Here is a 23,071-nt window from a genome sequence, read left to right as displayed (position 1 = left end):
TTGTGCTTTGGCTTTTTTTGTGATTTCACAATTTTTTTTGATGGAAAACTACTTAAATTTATGAAACTGTTTTGCACTGACTTTTATTAGTAAATTTGACTTTTTAGCTGTACTCATTCAACACATGTGAATCAAAAAGGGCTTTGGTTGAATGCATGTTGTGAGGGCATCACATGACATGTCTTGGCCCAAATCTGCAGGCCATTGATGACGTGCCTTTAATTGGTTTGTTTTAGTTTTATTCTAAGGCTGGAGAGTGGCTTCCACAAGCATCAGCACACAATTACAGCACCAGATATTCAGCCCAAGCCTACAAATGAATATAAAATAAAAAAAGGAGTGGTGCTTTACATCAAATTCACCATCCTTGTCCACTGCTTTAATTTCATTTGTATCAACACTTTCACTCAGCTGAAATGAAAGCCTTAATGTGTTAAAATTCGGTAGAATTGAAATGCCCAGACACATCGTGAAATAAAAAGGTCATTTCTACCTCTGCCATGTGACTTTTTCCTTTTATTGCTAACAGTAGAGCACATATAGGGGGAAAATATTGTGGCTTTGTTTTCAACATTTAAGAAACATGAAAGGTATTACTTTCTTGGCATTTGTAATTTGATTAAAGTGTCCAAGGATGCAATAAGGCTGCTGCCAAAAGGAACTCAATTTTAAAAGTCTGAACTTAGTTGGACCAGCTTGCGGTGTTTAATCTATGCAAGAGAAGTGAGACTCTTTCTACCGTAACACTTAGGGGTGCTGAAGGACATGTAAAGACATCACATTGTACTCACTGTATTGATCTATGGATAAATTGGGATTCTGTGGTAAGAGTACAACAAAGAGGGGGGGGGGAAAAAAGCCACATTCATTTAATAGTTTTAGCATTTCACATCATTTTAATTTGCATTTTATATTTTTTTCATTCCTGTTGCACTTCAAATCTAGAATATTCTGAAAACGTGCACAAAAAAAGTTTTAGGTTCTCATTTACAAAATAAAAAAAGATTTAACCAAGCAAACTGAGAAAAGAGGAAACTAGTGTTACTTCTAGAATGATCCTTCTAGTTGATTAATCAGTCACACCATATAAACAATGAGTCAGTTTGGAATCCTTTGCAGGCTCCCCACCCCAATAGGTTAAAAAAAATATTCTCTCTGTTTAAAAGAAATATTAAATCAACTTATCACATCAGTAATATTTATCAATTTATCAGAAATGTCTGACACACTCTTGCCCATCCCTCTATCAAAATGGCCTTCGGCTTCTGGGGAAAAATAATAAACAGGAATGACAAGATATTTGACCAGCAATCAACAAATACACTGCAGCCTTCAATCCACTGAAATACTTCACAAATTGGGTGACACAAGGGAAGTAACAAAGGGGGAAACAAAGGACAAAAGAACCAGGAAATACGTGATGGAGCTTGTCTGCACAAAAACATCCAAACCCCCGAAATTGACAGTTTCCTGGATATAAATTAAAATAAATAGACAATTTTGTATGGTACACTGAAAAAGCTGTGAACTTATTAGTTTATGTTATTAGTTCCCCCATATGTTTGGTAAGAAAAATCTCAAAAATCTTATCTTGGAAAAAAAAAAAAAAAAAAAAAAAAAAAATCTTATCAGATTTTCCCAGAACTTTTAAATCATATTGTGTACAACAGGATATGTTGAAAACCAAAGTGTTAAAAACTATACGCAAAAGGGATTTTAAAAACATGTCCATGAAATAAATAAATAAAATACCTATGCATATTAACTTCCAGAAAATATATTTATGAAGCACAGCCTGCATGGGTGAGGACAAAAGCTGGGTTGAGAATACTTGGTTGCTTTTTTTTTTTTTTTTTTTTTGCAGAAATTGAGTGCACACTTGTGCACACTTGTGTTTGTTTGTGTGTGTGTGTGCGTGTGTATATAGGTAGCGGGGGTGGGGGTAACTGGCTAATGGAGATATGGCGGCGTACGTGAAGCTCAGTTTGTAGCCAGTCCTGTTGCCTCAGAAGAAAGTCTGTAAGACAAATCAGTGAAACATTTAGCTGTGTTACACCAATGAAAGTGTAAACTGAACACACACACACACACACGTGATGCTGAGTGGTATGTAAATATACACAATCCTTGTTCCTATCCTAGCTATTCAATTAAAAGCTTTAAATGGCCTAAATGTTTCACAGATACAATACATCACTAGATGATTAAAAAGCATGTTATGGATGAGAGGCTCACCAACCTCTGCATCTTTTTAAACTCCTACTCATGCAATGTCACGGGGCAGCGTAACACATTGAGAGGAAAGCGCTATGTGCCCCATTTTGCATGCATGAGCTACAGGAGCTGTGAGTAGCACTGGAGGAAGAATATTTCAACCTGACAGCACTGCCAATTTTGCTCTCTTGGTTCCCAGCCACAGAAGGCTATGGCATGGCCAGGATTCAAATTTGCAATCTCTGGATGACAGGACAAGCGCATTGCTGTTGCGCCATTTCGGAGCCACCCTCAATTTAGCCTGTTCTGCATGTTTACTATTTATTCAGGTAAATATTATAAGAAAATGTTACTGTGTCTGCCAGTATGTCTATATTCTAATGTAAGAAATGAAGTCAACAGATGCTGTGTGCATGCATGTTACCTAGCATTGATGAGGTATTCAGCCAAGCTGATGCTGGCTGGGGAGCCAGTGATGGTGACTTGGCGGTCGTTGGAGCCTTCAACAGGATTGGCGATCTTGATCTGAGCTCCTGACATCTGGCGAATCTCATTTATCTTGGCACCTTGACGGCCAATGATGCAGCCAATCAACTGCAGAGAAACACATTTGACTGCATCGATCAGGACTTTTAATGAAATACTAGTCAATATTCACACACGTACACATTTACTCACGTCATTTGGAATGGTTAGTTCATGAGAGCCGGTCTGTGTGGTGGCATCCATGCCAGCTGTAAAGGGACAAATATACAATATTAATAACAATAGAAATAAAATGGCATTTGCAATTGTACTAAACATGCCTTTCAAGTTTCATGCAAATCCATTCAATCAGTCCCGAGTTACAGCTTTTGTGTAAACCATGCTGTGTCCGAATCGGACTAACTGGTGTGTGGCGGCCATGTTTACAAGTGGCAACATTTTTGTTAGCGGTTCACAAGGGTTTGTTAAACAAAAGACCAGAAACATGTTTTCCTGTATGTGTATGTAGAAGTGAAGTGCTAATTGTGCCATCTTGCAATTTTCATATCCTGTTTTCACAAAGGCTTCAACAGCAAGTACCCAGAAACCCAAATGATTAGTTGACAAGGTAATAATGTACCCCAAAATACAACAATGCATTTAGCTAGTTAAGTAAATCAATAGGGAGAACAAGAGAACAGTTTAGCCGCATTATTCATCCTCCCCTTATAATGTCTTATGTTGCAAGATATATCTTAACATGGTTTTGCTTGTATAGAGCAGTGTGAAAAACATTTAAAGTGGTCATTCTTTCATCTTCTTGAACTGCTTTACTCTTGTGAGTCAAGGTGGTTTACATTACTAATGTGTCTGTTTTTAGGAATAGAACCAAACAAGTTTTTTATATGCATAAGCAGGTGCAAATAATAATAATAATAAAAAAAAATGCAGGTTTAAATGGAATTGGTCAGAATTATTTTAGGGTAGGAGTGGGTTTAAAGTTTAATGTCATCCACGGCAAATAAACAGTTCCTCCTGCTGGCTGTAATGCACATTTGGGTTTGACAATATAGAGAAACTGTGAAAATCAGAAAGCAAAAGATCAGCTGGATATTTCAGTCACTAGTGCTACTAGTGCTTCAGTTTGTGGTGCAGCATCAGCTGAAATCATAACTGCTACAAATATTTAATGGATACGATCACTGATATTTGTGGGCAGGGCACTGGTTTAATTTATGCTATGATTACAACACAAAGGCATGTTTATAATAATCTTAAAATCACTACTGGTATTTCAATATTATATTCACTAAACCTACATGCAAGAGCAGAGGCTGTTGCAAAATGAAAAGTGTTGGAGTGGTTGAGACATGTCACACGTGCAGTGATGTAGCAGTGTTGCAATTGTGTATACCTATTACTAAATAGTTTTAAATCTTCAAACGAAATACAACACAAAACAAAAGCAACCTGAGTAAAAAAACAATGCAGTTTTTTTTTTTTACTGAAGCCAAAAAAAAAAATTAAAAAAAATTATGCAACATCTTTCACCAATGTGAAAAACTAATTGCCCCCTTAAACTTAAAATCTGGTTGTGCCACCTTTAGCAGCAATAACTGCAACCAAATGCTTCCAATATCTGGAAGTCTTTCACTTACTCCTATGCTTTGGATCATTGTTTTGCTGCATAATCCAGTTGCGCTTGAGCTTCAACTTATGGATTGAAGACAGGAGATTCTCCTTTAGGATTTTCTGTTAGAGTGCAAAATTCATGTATCCCTCAAATATTGCAAGTTGCCCAGGCCCTGAAGCAGCAAAGCATCCCCACACCATCACACTTCCATCACCATTCAATTAATTGAATATTGTTCTTGATTAGGATTTTGACTGCCCACGATTACATGAACATGATTGACTGCGATATTGACATTTAAAGTTCGTCTTCCACTCATGGAAAGTCCGCTGCATATCAAATCAAGCGCTTCCTAAACTTACAGCAAGTCACCATAGAGCGGCTCAGGGATGATGCCAATTTGTATGTCATAACCCGGAAAAGAGTTAGCATTTTAGCATTCCGGTTCCATCGTCCCAAAGTCAATGGGTTTTTTAAAAATAGGATTTTGGTTAAAACCCTGAAATAAGGTCTGTGGTGAACACAAGCTCAAAATATTTTCACATTTTATTCTACGACATTAAATAAATAAATAAATACACCAGTAACACCCTACATGCGAGTTTTAAAAACAAACTTTTACATGTATTGAAAAAGGCGATCGTTAACATGATGCTAAATGGGACTACAGACATTACTGGGGACATTAAACATCATCACACTGAACTGGAACAATCTTTGTAAATAAACTGGATCAGGTGTGCTGTGCACAATTCCCCCAAAAAGACATGGATGGCCCACAGAGTAAATCTGTATTATGGAAAATGCTTTTAAATCAAGTTTGGAAAAGTTGTCAGAAGCTTGGTGATGGTGACAGTGACTACGTTTATATGGACAGGAGTAATCTAATTATTGACCTTATTCTGAATGAGACAATATTGTGATTAAGGTGTTTACATGAGTTGCTTTTAGAATATTCCTTTCATGTTCCCGTTTTACATGTTACAGAACATAGTTCGATTAACGACACACGTCATTATGTCCCCACACCACGCCGTCCCCTCCAGAATTTCACTTATCAACATAGTTTGTCTTCGTTATGGTACCGTATACAGGTTGAGTGTTTTTTTTTTTTAAATATTACGAAAGCTTCAAATGCAGTTAATAATTTACTATTACGTGCAAATAGACAACTGCTTGAAGTCTTGGGCTGCTTCCCATACCGCATACTTACCTACTATATAACCGAAACACATGCATTTCGCCTAAAATATACACACGTGCATTTTTCCTACTATACAGTAGGTAAGTACATAGTTTCAGACGCAGCTGTACTCTCCTGTTTGCCATCGAACGGTTGTGCACTCCCATGTGTGTACGTGTCCTGTCACAACTCGAAAAAAAAGTTTTTGCTGTGTCCTCCCACACGACGTTATTAGTGTGATTAAGGTGTGTACATGTCTAATACACGTCGATAAAGCGACTAAAACAGGAATACTCCACGTCTTAATTCAATTCGAGTAGGACCTTAATCGGATTAAGGTAATAAAAAAAATTGCTGTTTACATCGTAGTTTCTTAAGAGTATCGTCTTAATCAGGTTAATATTGGATTATTGTTGTCCATATAAACGTACTGATTGAAGTCAAGTGACCGTTCATTTATAGCACATGGTAAGCTTTTTATTTCTGACAATTGTATTTAGGCTTCAAACTTCATAAAATATGTGTATTTGTGAAATTTGTCTTGATGGTCACAACGTGTTAGTATTGTAAACTTCTGTAATCAATTTATTTTTTGTAATAATCCAAAAGCCTATGGGAAAATCCTATTGGGTTTTTGTCAAGGGAACCGGTGTGATGCTAACTTCCGGGTTCCAGTACAAAATGACATCATCCCTGCGCCACTCTATTGGGTGATTTGGCTGTGTCTCTCCTCCTGTAAACACTCTCATTGCCTTTTCTGCATAGGCCTGAATTGTTTTCATTTGGTTGCATATTGTTATATTTGATTGCTTATTTTCATTTGGTTGATGCCATTTTTATTTTTACTTATCCTGTATTTTGGCTACAATTTTATTTATATTTTGCTTCTACAAGATGATGCACTTCAAGGACGAGTCTAATTTGATGCAAAGATTTGTACATTAGCAGGAATGTAGCACAACATGGAGGTGAAAACAGAGGTCTGTTTATTTAAATGTGAAAATATCTCTCACTGTGGTCCTTTGGAGTACAAAGGCCTTTGAAATAGCTTTGTAACCCTTCCCAGACTGATGTATTTCAATCATCATAATCATTTCTGGAATTTCTTTCAATTTTGGTAGTGTGTTACTGAGTAAGACCTTTTAACCAACTGCATGCTACTGAAAAAGCTCCAAGTCTAGATTTGATTGAACAGGATTTGCAGTAATCAGGCCTGGTTGCGTCTAGTCCAGCTGAACCTCATTATGAATGCAGTTTCATAGATTTGGTAATTAGTAACTACTGGGGCAGGTACATTTTTACATGGGCCCAGTTGGTACTGGATAACTTTTTTGCCTCAATAAATAACATTATAATTTAAAAACTGTATTTTGTGTGTACTCAGGTTGCCTTTATCTTAGATTTTGTTTTAATTTCTGAAACAATTTAGTACGAGATCTACACAAAAACAGAAGAAATCAGAATAGGTCAAATATTTTTTCTACAACACTGTATGTGCATATCAGGCATCAGTTTATGACCGCTATCGTATTTTTAGGTCTGATTGATGGATTGCTCGAAACACATCAGCGACATTGAGGTTTAATAACCCTGGGACCAACGGCACATTTGATACACTTACAAAACAGCCAACGAATGGCTTTGAACATGGCCTCTGTGTATATGCGCTTGAACACATGTACGCCACTTTGTAACCACATGTTTCTTGTCTCTGCAAATACTCACCAGTGAATCCCTGGCTACTTGGGGCCAGAGGAAACGGACTTTGCTGCATTGCCAATTGGTGAAGTTTAGTGAGCTGTAAAGAAAAAAGAAAAACTTCCTGGCTTACAGAACAAACAAAAACCTTTCTACTGATTAAAAATTCATACCAAGAAAACAAGTAATTTCTAATCTCCAAAATATATTAAGGATTTGTCTTACATCAGGTTGGGGAATGGCATGCTGTCCCTGCACCGCATATGCCTAAAAGAATAATTAAATATGACTTTGAAGACAAATTAATTTGCTATAGTGATAAATAAATAATCGGTAGCAAATTCCTTAACAGAAACACTAACCTGTCCTCCAGCAAAGATAACAGGCGAACCTGAGGGTTTGGGTCGATACGGGATGGTGACACCTTTGGGAGGAGACTAAAACGAGAGAGAGAAAACCCAACATTAACAACAGCATTTCTATAATTGTTAAAACAATGAATCGGATGCCATTACAATGCAGTAATTATGGGTGTGAAAACCTAAACAAATCACAATTTTGTGCTGTACTCTCCCATTTTAGGGATTAGTATGTAGTCACTGGCTTTCCACTGTGCTTCATTTTTGTGCTTTTTAGGCATGCATAAGTTCCTTGCATGCAAGTAGTAATAACTATAAATGAACTACACAGTCATTAACAATGATAAATCACTATTAGCACTACTCGATTATGTTTTATTCCTCATATCACCTCGGGCACAAGCCAACCTACTCCTACTACTATATTATACTATTTGGACCACACGGTCAGTGTGTCACTAACACATGCACATTATGTACATGCTGGTCCATATTCTATTTACATGTATACTACACTTTTTTTTGTTTCCATTTTTATATACTTATCCTATATTTTCCTTATTTATTGTATATTAATACTTCTCCATTTGCGACAGCACCACTGAGCCAGATTAAATAACAGTGTTATTGTCTTATTAAGGTGATTTATCAAGATGTTCTTGTGGGTGAGGAAGTGTGTATATTTAGAGCTACTCTTCACAGTGTGAATTCAGAAACCCCTAGTCATAGAAAAGTCTAAGTGTAATTGTGGGTAAACTGATTATGAGTCACTCCCATCCCACTTATTGTCAATCATGTCAGCATATTTTACAGTAATTGCTAACTATGATGCTCAACATGATGCAGACAGGTGACATGGAAATGTAAAGTAAAATCGTATAATAGTACAGTATGGTACAGCTAAAGTGTGATTGGGATGAATTGAATTTGGCGTAGACAGAATGTTTTCAAAAACTGCAGGAACCTCTTTGCTGAGAGTGAGGAGCAGCTCAATAGTGCAATTTTAGTTGATCTCTGCCAGCAACTCTCCCCACTTTTGGTGAAGCCAACAAAACGCACCAATAGCATCCCCATGTACACCCAAGTTCTTTCTACTCTTGGGTTTGACAATTCTGGCATTTCCCAACTGCCTAAGAGACCTTTTGAACCATACAACCATAAGCAGATCTGGTTGTGTTGCTTTATTTAAAATGTGTATGGCCATGCACAAGCAGGTCAATTTAGAAAGGTTTAGGCTTTGTGCACATCCAGTGGGTACAGCTGTGTGAACAGGTGTGAAATTTTCCTAGCACATACGGGCAATTCTTACATACAGCACTAGAACTTGTTCTACGCACCACTTGATAAACGAGACCTGAGATCTTTAAAAAGATCCATTGTCAACCTGTTTGTAAGGTATTGAAGAAAATGTGTCTACAAACACCATGACGAATTTTCTGTGAATGAATCCTCCCGCCACACCCTGAAAAGGTACGAGTGTTTACCTCCAGCATGACAACACAGATTTGTTTGACACACTCGATTATGGAGAGCGGTGTCCCAGCAATGGTAATGGCTCTTTCAGTGGAGTTAGGCAGCATGTCCCCTGCCACTTGTACCTGAGCTCCCGTTGACTTGTCAAACAGAAGGAGAGAAAAAAAAAAAAAAAAAACTGACATTATCATCTATCCAACTAACCAACATCAGATTATTAAAAGCATTTTAGTTGAAGCTTACAAAAATGCTATGCAATATAAAAACTACTGAAGGCTTAGTGGAAAAGCAGAAGCAGCTGAACAAGTTTACACTTACCTCTCTGATCTCTTTGATCTTGCAGCCACCTTTACCGATAAGAGAACCACACTGGCTGGCCGGCACAACAATGCGCAGTGTGACAGGAGGCTTTGAGGTGGCTGTACTATTGGACATGGAACTGCTAATATCCTGGAAAATGACCGAGGGGGGGTGTAAGTCCGAGTTACTTTTAGCAGTAACAAAACTTAGTTTTAATACATACATTTCCCAGTAGTGAGGCAATATCAGCAATCCTTTATATATAATTTTATGTGCATTTTAACAACCAAGTAGCAGAACAGCACTGCTAAACACATCCATCATATTTTCTTAAACGTATACATTTTTTACTCCATTAAGTTACGCATTTATTTTCTGTTCGTTGAAAGTAATTATCTTCAAGGCAATGCAGTGGTGCTGGTTTCTTAAGAGTAAGAGACAAAGCACATTTTTGTTAATTGAGTGTTTGGTGATCCACTAGCGACTTGTTTAAGGATTATTTGCAATTGAGAGGTGATGATATCAAAAGTAGCTTTCATTCTAAGAAAGCTACTTTTGCCATGTAAGTGTAGTTAACTACAGTTTTAGCGTGCAAATATCCAAGAATATTTGTTCAATGCCCAAAAGCATGACTAGTTCTTATCAGTGGCCATCATAGAATTAATGGTGGTCTAGCAAGAAATAATTTTGAACTGAGCAAATTAATCAGAAAGCTGCCATTGCAATTATTGTACTTAGACAATTAAAATGACTTAAATGTAGCTTATTTATTGCCTGTTAAGTTGTTAGCTTCCAATCTACCGTTGTTGTATATTTTTCTGCAGCTTTGGGGTTTTTTTTTTTGAAGCAGACAAACCACGTGTACCGCTTTGTGTTGCTCTAATCATCATTTCATTGTCTACTTCTGAAAAACGTAAGGGTATGGGAATATGCACATGCAAATATGACATTTTAGAGAGGTGAGGTCAATAAGGCTGAGAAGTACTGCTGCACAGGAGCCTATCAGCATGTGCTATGTCAGTGTAAAGATCCACATGGAGTGACAAATATTGCTTTTAATGTATAAAACAAACGTCACCTGATAAACAAAGTGCCAAAAGCAAACATATATAGATATGTCTAGAACTTGAGGTTATTAAAGTGTACCTCTTCGAGTTTATCAATGATCATGGAGAAGGCTTTAAAAATGGCAGTGGTGGGCCCTGCCAGGGTGATGATGCGCTCTGGGCAGTTCCCTTCTGAGATGTTGATGCGAGCGCCACTCTGAAAAGGAGGCAAGTGAGGTGCGAGTGAGCGAATTACCACCAGCATGTATTTAAGCCAGCAATTCAATGGAAATAATGTGCAATAATTACCATGCAAACTACTTCCACTAATACAGAAACTAGAATTTATATACCAGTGCTTTAAACATAACAGAAATCCAAGCAAGTAAACTGAATGCCTTGCATTAATCATAATGCTCACCTCTTCTCGCATCTTCTTCACTGATTCACCTTTCTATTGGAGAAGAAAGAAGGAAAAGAAAAAAAAAGAAGAAAAAAGGCCAGACTTTATATAATGAGTATATGCAAGGTAGAGGTGCATTAATGACTCAAATAACACTACACGGTAGGCTTGTGCAATAATGGTTTTATCACCCTTACGGTATATTAGACTGCCATGTTATGTAGGGATATATAATTGGAGTAATATAATATTACCAGACCTGCCAACATTTACTCTCTGCTGCTCTGCAATTTAACATCAAAGTATGCCAGTACACATGACCGCTCAAAAACATGTCAAAAGAGCAGTCTCCCCCCACCATTAGTTTCCATTAGATAAGTGTGTAATGTATTTTTATATATATAAAAAATATAAATTTAAATTTTTATATATATATATATATATATATATATATATAAGTTTTTCACTGCCACACTCCAACGTTAGTTATTGCAGATGCCTTGAAATACTTTGAGCAGCAGAACAGTGAAAATGTCAATCATGGATATTAGACAAAAGACTTATAAAAGGATTATATAGAAAACATAGTGCCATGTTTTTTCTGTTACATAAATATCCTCTATTCAGTGGAGTTTTCACAATTGCTGCTGCCAAACATTCTGACTGCACAGCTGACATTATTACACCCTCGCCTACTCTTTAAATCTGAAATGGTGGAAATGTTTGCTTTTCCGTTTCGCTTAAGGTTGCTGGTTCTGGACAATGAAACCATTTGTCATGGATTTTTTAAAAAGGAAAATCATGAGCAGAGATACATTATAATAAAAAAAAATAAATAAAAAAAAACCCATCACAAAAGCCTGTTACAAGGTAATTTTACTAGCCACATAGCTTTTTCATTCCTGTTGTCTTGAGCATTCAATCTGTACACCAAATTACACCAAACAAAAAGGTTTTTCACTGGTTTCTTTTCTTCAAAGTGCGGGAGAACTAACCTTTCCAATAATGCTGCCAACCTCTTTACCATGCATAAGCAGCCTGATGGTGAGAGTGACATTGAGTCCACCTTCAATCACGCTGGAGTCCATCCCTGTGCTTTGGAGATATACCTGGTTCTACTGTATGCTCTTTGGTCACCACTGTTGAACCTGTCAGACATACACACAACCTTCAGGACTGGGAACTTGTGCAAGCTGAAAAAGAGATTTCTATTTAAAGGCAAAAGAATAAGCACAGCGCTGCACAAGTATTATTAATCGATACTTCACATTTCAAAGAGAAGTTCAGTGGGACCAAGGAGTGGTCTTGTACATCACATCATATCTGATACATCCGTATAAATATAGCCTATATTAAACATACTGGGACTCAGTGAAATAGCACAACTGGCTGAAATGTCAACTGTTTATTCAAGAAAAGCTTTTGCTGTGCATCTTTATTTCTGTACATTTCTCTGAATTGCATGTGTCAAACAAAACGTGTGCATGGTACTAGCACGGGAGCACCAATTAGCTGCAGTGGGTAATAATATTTGATGACTCCATATTAAAACAGGCTTGTCCCCATCTCCAAGCAGTTTAACAGAGTCTTGAAAATCTTGCAATAGTAATTTCTCAGTCAGAGCGGTTAGGTTCGACTTGGCAGGAAATTTGAACGCGCACGCATCATATGCCAGCTCAGATATGTCCGTGTAAGAAAGTACAGCTAAAGACATGGCTGCAACTTTCCAGTACAGCTTAACACAAAGACGCAGCAACCATAACAGAGAAGCATTTTCCCTTCAAATTTATGCTGACTGATCATAACAAAGAAGGCTTTCTCCACCAACAAGGTCTTGTGTGTTAGCAACACACTAGCATTAGTTGTCTGGCTAGCTACTATTGGGCGACTTTAGAAGATGAAAAAGGGGACGACCCCCCCCCACATTATAAAGTGCTGTTCAACAAGCAAGTTTCGATAGCATTTTTCTACCAGAATGGGCAAAATTCCAAAACATACATTCTGTAGCTTGAACGGTTATGGACAGCCAGATAACACACATTCCTATTGTAAACAGGATCCAACAAAATATGCAGACATCATTGTGAAAATCTAAATAGAGGTGTCAACACTGCTAACAAGAAAATCCTAGCAGTGTCATGTACATGTTACAGTGAGGGAAAAAAAGTATTTGATCCCCTGCTGATTTTGTACGCTTGCCCACTGACAAAGAAATGATCAGTCTATAATTTTAATGGTAGTTGTATCTGAACAGTGAGAGACAGAATAACAACAAAAACACATGTCAAAAAATTTATAAATTAATTTGCATTTTAATGAGGGAAATAAGTATTTGTCCCCCTCTCAATCAGAAAGATTTCTGGCTCCCAGGTGTCTTTTATACAGGTAACGAGCTGAGATTAGGAGCACACTCTTAAAGGGAGTGCTCCTAATATCAGTTTGCTACCTGTATAAAAGACACCTGTCCACAGAAGCAATCAATCAGTCATATTCCAAACTCTCCACCATGGCCAAGACCAAAGAGCTCTCCAAGGATGTCAGGGACAAGACTGTAGACCTACACAAGTCTGGAATGGGCTACAAGACCATTGCCAAGCAGCTTGGTGAGAAGGGGACAACAGTTGGTGCGATTATTCGCAAATGGAAGAAGCACAAAAGAACTGTCAATCTCCCTCGGCCTGGGGCTCCATGCAAGATCTCACCTCGTGGAGTTGCATTGATCATGAGAATAGTGAGGAATCAGCCCAGAACTACACGGGAGGATCTTGTCAATGATCTCAAGGCAGCTGGGACCATAGTCACCAAGAAAACAATTAGTAACACACTACGCCGTGAAGGACCGAAATCCTGCAGCGCGCGCAAGGTCTGCTGCTCAAGAAAGCACATATACATGCCCGTCTGAAGTTTGCCAATGAACATCTGAATGATTCAGAGGACAACTGGGTGAAAGTGTTGAGGTCAGATGAGACCAAAATGGAGCTCTTTGGCATCAACTCAACTCGCCGTGTTTGGAGGAGGAGGAATGCTGCCTATGACCCCTGGAACACCATCCTCACCATCAAACATGGAGGTGGAAACATTATGCTTTGGGGGGTTTTTTCTGCTAAGGGGACAGGACAACTTCACCGCATCAGAGGGACGATGGACGGGGCCATGTACCGTCAAATCTTGGGTGAAAACCTCCTTCCCTCAGACAGGGCATTGAAAATGGGTCGTGGATGGATATTCCAGCATGACAATGACCCAAAACACACGGCCAAGGCAACAAAGGAGTGGCTCAAGAAGAAGCACATTAAGGTCCTGGAGTGACCTAGGCAGTCTCCAGACCTAAATCACATAGAAAATCTGTGGAGAGAGCCGAAGGTTCGAGTTGCCAAACGTCAGCCGCGAAACCTTAATGATTTGGAGAAGATCTGCAAAGAGGAGTGGGACAAAACCCCTCCTGAGATGTGTGCAAACCTGGTGGCCAACTACAAGAAACGTCTGACCTCTGTGATTGCCAACAAGGGTTTTTAAACCAAGTACTAAGTCATGTTTTGCAGAGGGGTCAAATACTTATTTCCCTCATTAAAATGCAAATCAATTTATAACATTTTTGACGTGCGTTTTTCTGGATTTTTTTGTTGTTATTCTGTCTCTCACTGTTCAAATAAATCTACCATTAAAATTATAGACTGATCATTTCTTTGTCAGTGGGCAAACGTACAAAATCAGCAGGGGATCAAATACATTTTTCCCTCACTGTATGTCATTACAACAAAATAAATATACTGGGAGTTTGTTTCGACTTACTCATTAACAAGGTCTGGAATGTTGCAAAACTGAAGTCAGAGCTGAAAATAAACCTGACTAGTTATCTGTAACTAAGCTTGTTATAAAATGGAATTATAAATTATATAAACTAAGTACGTGATCCATGTTGAACAGTAGCAGAGATGCTTATTGGATTCCTGTATGGTGGAGTAGCTGTTTCACTTTCATAATTTAAACCACATTCATGTTTGTGAGAAGGTATTAACAGCAGATAAGAGATTATAGAAAAAATATTTTGTTGCTCTGCTCTGAAATTGGACAAAATAGGCTATTAAGGTTAGTAAAGCACTACAGCATAGGCAAAACAACAAAAAACATTACAAGATACAGCTGAATTCTGTGTTTGTTGATCTTAAAGCTGTAGATATTGTTTTGTAGCAGATATTTAAATCATCTAACTTGATAGCCATCACAATAGTATCAGGAATCTATTGACAATTTCTGATACTGTCATCTATCAAGTCTACCAAGTGAAGGGAGGGAAAAAAAAAAAAAAAAATCTCAGACTGTACAACACACTGAACCTTGAGGCAGATGTGCTAAAGCAACATCAAAATCATCTCCTGCCAGGCAAAAACAGCAATCTGAGACTACAGTGGGCACAGATTCCCCGAAACTGGACAGCTGAAGATTGGAAAAATGTCACACGACATGCAGATGGTGGGGTCAGACTCTGGCATCGACAGCATGAATCCATGGAGCCAACCTGCCTTGAGTCTACAGTTCAGGCTGTTGCTAGTGTATTATGGCGCTTTTCCACTGCACAGTATGGCTTGACTCTGCTCGCTTTTGGGGGGCTTTCCTCTGTGGATAGTACCTGGTACTTTTTTAGTGCCACCTCAGCCGAGGCTCTGTGCGAGCTGAGCCGATACTAAACGTGAACCAAGCACTGAGGGAGTAGGGAATTCTTACCGAGTGGTTCTGTATTGAGCCTGAATAAAAGTGTCATTTAATACATACTTTGTGAATGGTAATATCCTATTAATTGAAAATTAGGCATCAATTCTCTCATTACAGATAAAATTACAACAAAGGTTTGTCTTCGATTTTTACATCTTGCTTATTACCGATTTCCAAACAGGCGTTTATCGAAGTCACTCCTGTCACGACTGAATCTAACTTAGTCATATGGAGCACTATGTAGGGTCTAAAACGCCGGTATTTTACACACTTAATAGGGTGCATGTTCAGTGAACAGGACAGGCTTTGGAATACGGCCTGACCGTGTATTTGTACAGGGCTTCGATAATACATTATTCCTGCGTGAAGGCGAGTGGAAGATGGCACCCACATTGAGGCGGCACAAAACTGCAGTGGAAAAGCAAGCTCAAGAGTAACACAAGCCGAGTCGAGCCGTACTGTGGAAAAGTGGCTTTAGTGCGGGGAATGTTTTCTCGGCACACAATGGGCTCATTAATACCAGAAGTGCATCATCTGAATGCCACAGTCTATCTTTGTGTCACTGCTGACCATGTGCATCCCTATATTTCACAAATTTTATAACAGCTACTTCCAGCCAGGTCACAAAACACAACAGTCATATTGAACTTGAGTTCAGTATACTTCAATGGCCTCCCCAGTCACAAGCTTGGAACCATTAAGGTACTTTTGGGATGAGGTAGAATTGGTGATTCACAGATGAAGAATCTGCAGCAAGTGCATGATGCAATCATGTCAACATGGACCAGAATCTGAAGGATGTTTCACAAAATCCAGACCATGGGTGTGGGTCGCATGTGCATAATTGAAACGCAATTAATTGTTCTTGTCATAAACCACCTGCAAAAAGGGGCCAGTTACAGACATTTCATTTTAAGCACAACTTTCCCACCTGAATGGGAAAAGGTTGCAATCTAGAATTTTTTCATTCGGCCTCCTCTACCTTATCTAGTTTGTGACGATGATCACAAGCCAAAAGAAGCACCAGGGGTGAGTGGCACTCTACATCGATTACACTGCATGTCCTTGTTCATTAATGACTTTACCTCTGGCATGTGTTAACAGTCTTCAATGATATAAATTACAAGCAGAGACACAAACATCACGAACTCGCCCCTTCCTGGAGGACACTAAAACAGCTGATAAATAAAAACTGCAGCTACAAAGTTTATTCAGTCAGTTCAGAGAGAAAAGAAGAAGAGAAATAAACAAAACAAACAAACAAAAAAACAAAACACTTCATTGGCCTGAACAACATTTTATCCCCAAATAAAGAACTAATTCATGTCACAAAGCACGATTTTGATATAAACCGTGCGGTACACAGGGACAGCCCCTGTACCCATGGAACAGCTGAGGCCGCTAACAGCCTTTTCTCAAAGACTCATCAACAAGTAGGTTCACACTAATAAAATCTAATCTTAATATGACATCAGCAGTTACTGCTATTCATATGTTCATTTAAACAGCTTCTCCCGTATCTTTAATTAATCTTAAATTTTACAAATATCTTAAAAAGACTGGATTTAAAGATCTCTCTGTATCTTATCGTTGTTCAGCACATCTAAACGGTTATTCAACATTTGCTGCATATACACGAACATCCAGATAGAGGAAAAACAGCAAGCCTCTGGATGAAAGCAGGGCTGCACAAAAATTTTATTAAAATTGCAATATCTATTTGCTTCTAAATGCAATTTGACTCATGAACAGTTGTGTTGCCTCTGCAGCATCTGCACAGTGAGTCTACAGAAGATCGTTTGCTTGTGTTTTAACGCCATGTTTAAGGGACTCTATAACCTTAAAATCTATTTTTCTTAAAAACTCTAAAATTGCATTAGGTTTGACTTCGTTAAAAATTTATTCCAGTGTTGACTAAATAATAGAAAAGGTTTCTCAAGGGGTTAAGACCAGTACAGTTTAAGTCTACAGAAGAAAAGAGTGGAGAAACAAGTTATAAAATTCAAATGTCGACTTCTGAGGGAAAAAAAGTAAGTCAATCAAATGTTTAATGTGATGTACTGAATGATAAACTCCAAATTACTAAACAATAATTAAATGTATTAAATGAATGAGTGCAGTGAGTCATTTCTGCAAGCACCAACACACTCAAAACAAGTGCCTTAGAGTTGCTAAGAATATTAACATTGCCACAATTAATGAATTAAGCAGCCATTAGTATTGCTGGTTTCCTTGGTCGTAAAGTTAGGGACAAAGTCTGACAGGTCCCAAAAAACCAAACAAATAATAAAAAAACCATACCTGCATGATGTATTGACCAAAGGAGTATCTAAAGTGTTTATTCGCTGCATCAAGTACATCCCATGAAAAAAAGATCTTAACCGGCACCTGAAACTAACAGAATGACGGACAATTTGGAAATCTTTTTTAAATTAATCTGGAGGTCTTGATTAAAAAAAAAAAAAGGGAGAAAAAACAGCCCACCCAAAGGCAGATTAAATTTAAATGACTGCTACAGCCCAAGTGCCTCATAAGTGCTAGATTTGTTTATGCAGCTGCATTGTAGGCTACTTGTTGACTTGCTTGAGTCATTTTCCCTTGAGGGAATCACTGACACGCCATAAGGGCCAATCCATTACTTTATAAAGTAACATGAATTTTGCTAGATGAGAGAATTAGTCAACAGAAACATAGACTGAATGCAGATCATGAAACTTAGAAACACAGACTGGCCATTAATCATTCATTCATTTCCAGTAACCACTTTATCTTGTTCGGGGTCATGTGAGTCTGGAGCTAACCCCAGGATCACTGGGTGCGAGGTGGGTGCATTCACCCCTGATGGGATTCCAGTCTATTGCAGAGCACCACATTCACACCTAGGGGCAATTTAGAATAGGCAATCTGCCTATATGCTTGTTTTTGGAAAGTGGGAAGAAATTGGAGGACCAGAAGAAACCTATGTGAAGACAGGAAGAACACGTTAAACTCTCCACAGACAGTAAACTGAGCTCGGGATCAAACCCCAGACCCCGGAGCTATGAAGTAACAATGCTATCTGCTGCACCACCGTGCCGCCCTGAAACCTGAAAACAAACCAAAAGTGAAACAAGAGTGGACAAAATTGTTTATGAATATAAAACAGTTTTGTTAAAAAATGTAATAAAACCTGAATGTACATTATGCTCATTCTTTAACAACGCAGGGCATTAGAAGGTATGTTTACGTAGATGATTAGGTCAGTCAAACAAGCCTAGTTTTTTTCAGTTTAACAAGAAAACTAATCTTACATGATGCTGAAGTATGTTCATTAATTTGGTAGACATTTCCTTCCGAAGCGACTTAAAGTTGAGCCCACCGGTGGAGGGTTGAGGCTGATATATTTACTGTTAACTTCACATACACAAGATGGCTGCCCCAAGTATCCTGTGGTCATTTGGCACTACACTTATGCAGGTCCTCAGAAATTAACGTGATGCTTCCATATAGTGCAACACCAATGCAAACACTTGTGTCCCCAACTGCATAAACAAACTAATGCTACGTCTCAAATGGCATACTTGTGTACTACTCTAGACCGTTATTGAATACTAACAATAACAGTTTTCATATTACAAGTAAAAGTTTGAATATGAAAAACCTCAAACTTACCAAAAAGTCTGAGTATTACTGAGAGTTCAAGTCCATCTGGGGAGTTTGCATTCACGAGTTGGGAAGTCGTAATTACGACGTCAGGTGCATTTGAGTCACTCTGGTCAGAGCAAGATGGCGGTTTACCTTCTCTTAATTAACTACAAAAAATGCATCAAGTTTGTTTTTGTTTTTTTTAACACTACTTCTAGAAAATTAAGCACAAAGAATGCACGTCAGGTGTGATTTGCTTTTTTTAATAAATATTTTTAATCAACTTATAAAGCTACCGTAAACCATCATTACATATATCATATCGTAATTGTGCACTGCTATGATTTTGTGCAGGCAATTATGTTTCAACAAATTTATCATCAACTACAGATGCTGTACCCATTGAGTTCACCATGTTTTTGACATGGCACCAACTCGGAACTCAAAGAAAACCCCAGAGTTTCCCCACTCGTAATTACAGCTTAAGTAGGAAGCATGCTTCACTTTTTATGCACATGCTAGGAACAGCGTACAGTACGCATGATGCAAATTTTATCATCAGCAGAGAACGCACGCCACACTATTATAATCGTGCATTTAATTCTTTTGCACTATTTAGTTGTTCCACAAGACGGCAACAGTGACCAAGCACCGCTGATTGGCAAAGTAGTTGAAGAAAAAAAAAATGAATAAACAGAAATCAGTGCAGGTTAAAAAGTACCCGGGTTTGTATAATTCTAGCCTTAAAGTGTATAAGGATTTGTATATGGGTGCTAATCGTGGCAAGAATTGCCCAAGCATTATGTTGTGGTGGTGTGATTCTTCATTGTTGTCTTTCACACCAAAAGACCTGCTTTACTGCTCTGTACTGACTCTTGTAGGCCAGGAGGGGTAGTGGAAATGGTCATAACACGCAAGCGTCGACCGCCTGTGAACACGTACATGTCAAATGGAGTACACTTTGAAAGACTATGCGTACGACTGTGCACATACACTAGTATACACATAAAAAAAAACTAAGAGGCTTTAGTGGTGGCATTCGACTCAAATAAGATCTTTCTGTCAGGATTTGACGGATTTTCTAGATTAGTGTTCAAGCTATAGTGAGGGTTTTAGATTCAAGGTGCAGTTCATGACGACAATCACGCAGACGGCTGAAAGTTTTCAAGAGAAACGGAGCTTGTCAGTCTGCTTAACGCTGATACACATGAAATTGAAAAACATTACAGTTTGACTTAGAAACCAGATGGACTGATTTTGGCTCTGAACCGCCACCTAGAGGACGCTGCTTTGAATCCTCCAGATGTACCTAAAACACACAAGCGAATGTCAACAACGCACCAACACACATCCACGTAGTGAAGTACATTCGCATCTTTAAAGATCTTGCTCAAGGACTTGCTACCGGGATTCTCACAGCCTGGTGATCAATTCTATACTGCTTCAAGTCAATTTACTGCACAAATCACTTTGTCTATGTCTACGTTTACTACATAGGGCAAGTGAGTTCCAATCATAAAATCTGCTCTCCTTACTGCACTGCCACCTCTTAAAAAAATTTTTTTATTATCCCCATTCCCTTGTTCAGTAATGGCACATTTCCACTGCACGGTACGGCTCGACTTGCTTTTGGGGGTCTTTCCACTGTGGACAGTACCTGGTCCTTTATTAATACCACCTCAGTCGAGGTTCTGAGCGAGCCGAGACTAAATGTTAGCCAAGCACAGACGGAGTAGGGAATTCTTACCGAGTGGTTCTGTATTGAGCTTGAATAAATGTGTCATTTAATACATACTTTGCATATGGTAATCTCTAATTAATTGAAAATTATGTATTATTTCTTACAGATCAAATTACAACAATGGCTTCCGTCTTAATTTTTACATCTCGCTTGTTTCCGATTTCCAAACAGGCGTTTATCAAAGTCACTCCTGTCGCGGCTGAATCTAACAGTCATATGGAGCACTATGTAGGGTCTAGAACGCCGTTATTTTACACCCTTAATAGGGTCCTTGTTCAGTGAATAAGGCGTTTGGAAAACGGCCTGACCGTTTATTTGTACAGGGCTTCGATAATACATTACTGCATGAAGGCGGCACTAAACTGCCGTGGAAAAGCAAGCTCAAAAGTAAAGCCAGCTGAACCGTGCCGTGGAAAAGAGGCTTTAGTAGCCACTTGTGTCGTATGAGTTACTACCGTCTGAGTTGTGAGGGGAAGTCGGCAAGGGTATGGTAAATGATTATTGAAACGAAGGGTGCACTAATGCGTTAACTGAGGTGAGAATTTCCTTTAACTTGGAGTAAAAAAGGCATGAGACGCAGACCTTTTTGTTTGTGCTTAATGTTATATAAACAACCACGCGCATGTGGCTAGCTAGCTGAGGCGAGATGGACGTTGCGTCCTCACAAACGCACTTACTTGTGATAAACTAGGCTCACAGATTCTCGGGTGTCTAGTTACCTGTATGGAGGGGGGAACCCCAACAAAACGAATAAGCTGAAAACAGATAGCTAGGTATCCATGTAGAATATGAAGCGAAAGGAAAAGGCCGAAAGAAACGTGTGGAGTCCCTCATTAGCGCGGCCATCTCGCATGGCTCAAAATGGCAACAATACGTCATAACGTAAAGACGTACACGAGCAGCAATAATACCCCGACTCAAACACTGCTAGCTGTCCGCTAACCATCTGTTGGGAATGTGCGGAAATCGAAACGTTACTGAAGTAATTCACACACACACGAATTTGGTTAAATCCGACTTCTCTATATCGCGATAGCAATTTGAGCAGTGCGCTCAGCTAGCGAACCTTTAGCTGTCATAAGCGCATCTTTAGCTTAGCAACCACACCGCTAGCTAACACACACAACTAGTTGTCTCAAACTAGACTAACCACATTACAAAAAGTCAAGTAAAACACAAGTTAAAACCAAAATACATTATAAATCTCGAAAAAAAACCTACGAAAACCTCGGGTGGGATGTATATTTGAACACCACGAGTTTTAGCCTGCTAGCAAGGTTAGCTCGCATCCGCAGAGGCCTAGTGAGCATACGCACTCTGCCCGATGATCTTCATTGGTCTTTCCGTAGTTCTATAAAAAAAAAAACACACACACACAACGATTTATAATAAACAAATGAAACACAAATGGATGTTGTCATACCTGTTCCAACCCTGGCGATGAGTTCAGGGGAGGGGTAGGGTTTATAGGGTAAAAAGGGGAAAGGTTCGGGAGGGAATTTAGAGAGGATTCGGGGAAGAGGGAAGACACACAATTGCGTGATCAGACTCCACTCTCCTGGTACAAAGACAACGAAACGCGCTCCAATCAACTTTCACCCCTGACCACGTATTTCGTCACGCGTCCCGCCCCTTTCTCTTCTTTGTCCTTTCTCGTGTTGTGCTACGGCGCTGGAGAGCAGAGCAGCTGAGCATGTCGCCGCCAGCAGGACACCAGCAAACACATGACCTCTCTCGTTTCAGGGTTACAATTAAAACGACTTAGGAAGTTTATGAAAAGCGTAAAAGTTAAACACAGCACTGAAGTATTTCTCTATTTAACTATAAATCAGATTTTACAGCGAATGTAATTCTGAGCTATGAAACTAATTTGTAACATAATCATCTTGCATCTCTATGTCATTTAGTCTCTTGTTTATTACTTCATACTTTCATTCTGAATAATTTTTAACCAACATTCCAATTAAATGGTTTTTTTTTTTTTTTTTTTAGACATTCAATTCAAGGAATGGTTTTAACCATAAAAACAACAGTACAAAGAGTGCTTATTCATTTCATTCATCTTCAGTATCCAGCCAATCATAAACCTATTCCATTGCAGAGGGACGCATTTAAAGAGCTAGAAGTAAAATAATAATAATAATTTTAAAAATAAATGTTTAAAAAGCCGTTTCCTTTAATTTTTTTTAAAAAAATTTATTTTATGATTTGTGCTTCTG

General features: G+C 38.6%; 1 protein-coding gene across 2 annotated transcripts; it reads right to left on the bottom strand.

The window, feature by feature from the left end:
* Positions 1–876: 876 nt before the first annotated feature.
* On the bottom strand, positions 877–22,435 carry pcbp2 (poly(rC) binding protein 2). Of its 2 annotated transcripts, XM_017466836.3 has the most exons (12): positions 22,276–22,435; positions 11,770–11,922; positions 10,793–10,825; positions 10,472–10,588; positions 9,344–9,475; positions 9,037–9,165; positions 7,556–7,630; positions 7,419–7,460; positions 7,221–7,293; positions 2,893–2,948; positions 2,639–2,808; positions 877–2,017 (listed from the first exon to the last, which is right to left on the bottom strand). In XM_017466836.3, exons 2-12 carry the CDS (start codon positions 11,860–11,862, stop codon positions 1,981–1,983), a joined length of 957 nt encoding a protein of 318 aa, XP_017322325.1. In that variant the 5' UTR covers positions 11,863–11,922; positions 22,276–22,435; the 3' UTR covers positions 877–1,980.
* Between the last annotated feature and the right edge of the window lie 636 nt (positions 22,436–23,071).

The sequence above is a fragment of the Ictalurus punctatus genome, chromosome 5 (genome assembly GCF_001660625.3).
Source record: "Ictalurus punctatus breed USDA103 chromosome 5, Coco_2.0, whole genome shotgun sequence".
Lineage (NCBI taxonomy): Eukaryota > Metazoa > Chordata > Actinopteri > Siluriformes > Ictaluridae > Ictalurus > Ictalurus punctatus.
This window is presented reverse-complemented; position numbering and strand designations above follow the sequence as displayed.

Coding starts and splice junctions, on each gene's coding strand:
- pcbp2 (XM_017466836.3), bottom strand. CDS start 11,862: ATGGACTCCAGCGTGATTGAAGGTGGACTCAATGTCACTCTCACCATC. Junction 7,294..7,418: donor ATGCCATTCCCCAACCTGAT/GTAAGACAAATC, acceptor TTTTCTTTACAG/CTCACTAAACTTCACCAATT. Junction 2,809..2,892: donor AACTAACCATTCCAAATGAC/GTGAGTAAATGT, acceptor GTTTCTCTGCAG/TTGATTGGCTGCATCATTGG.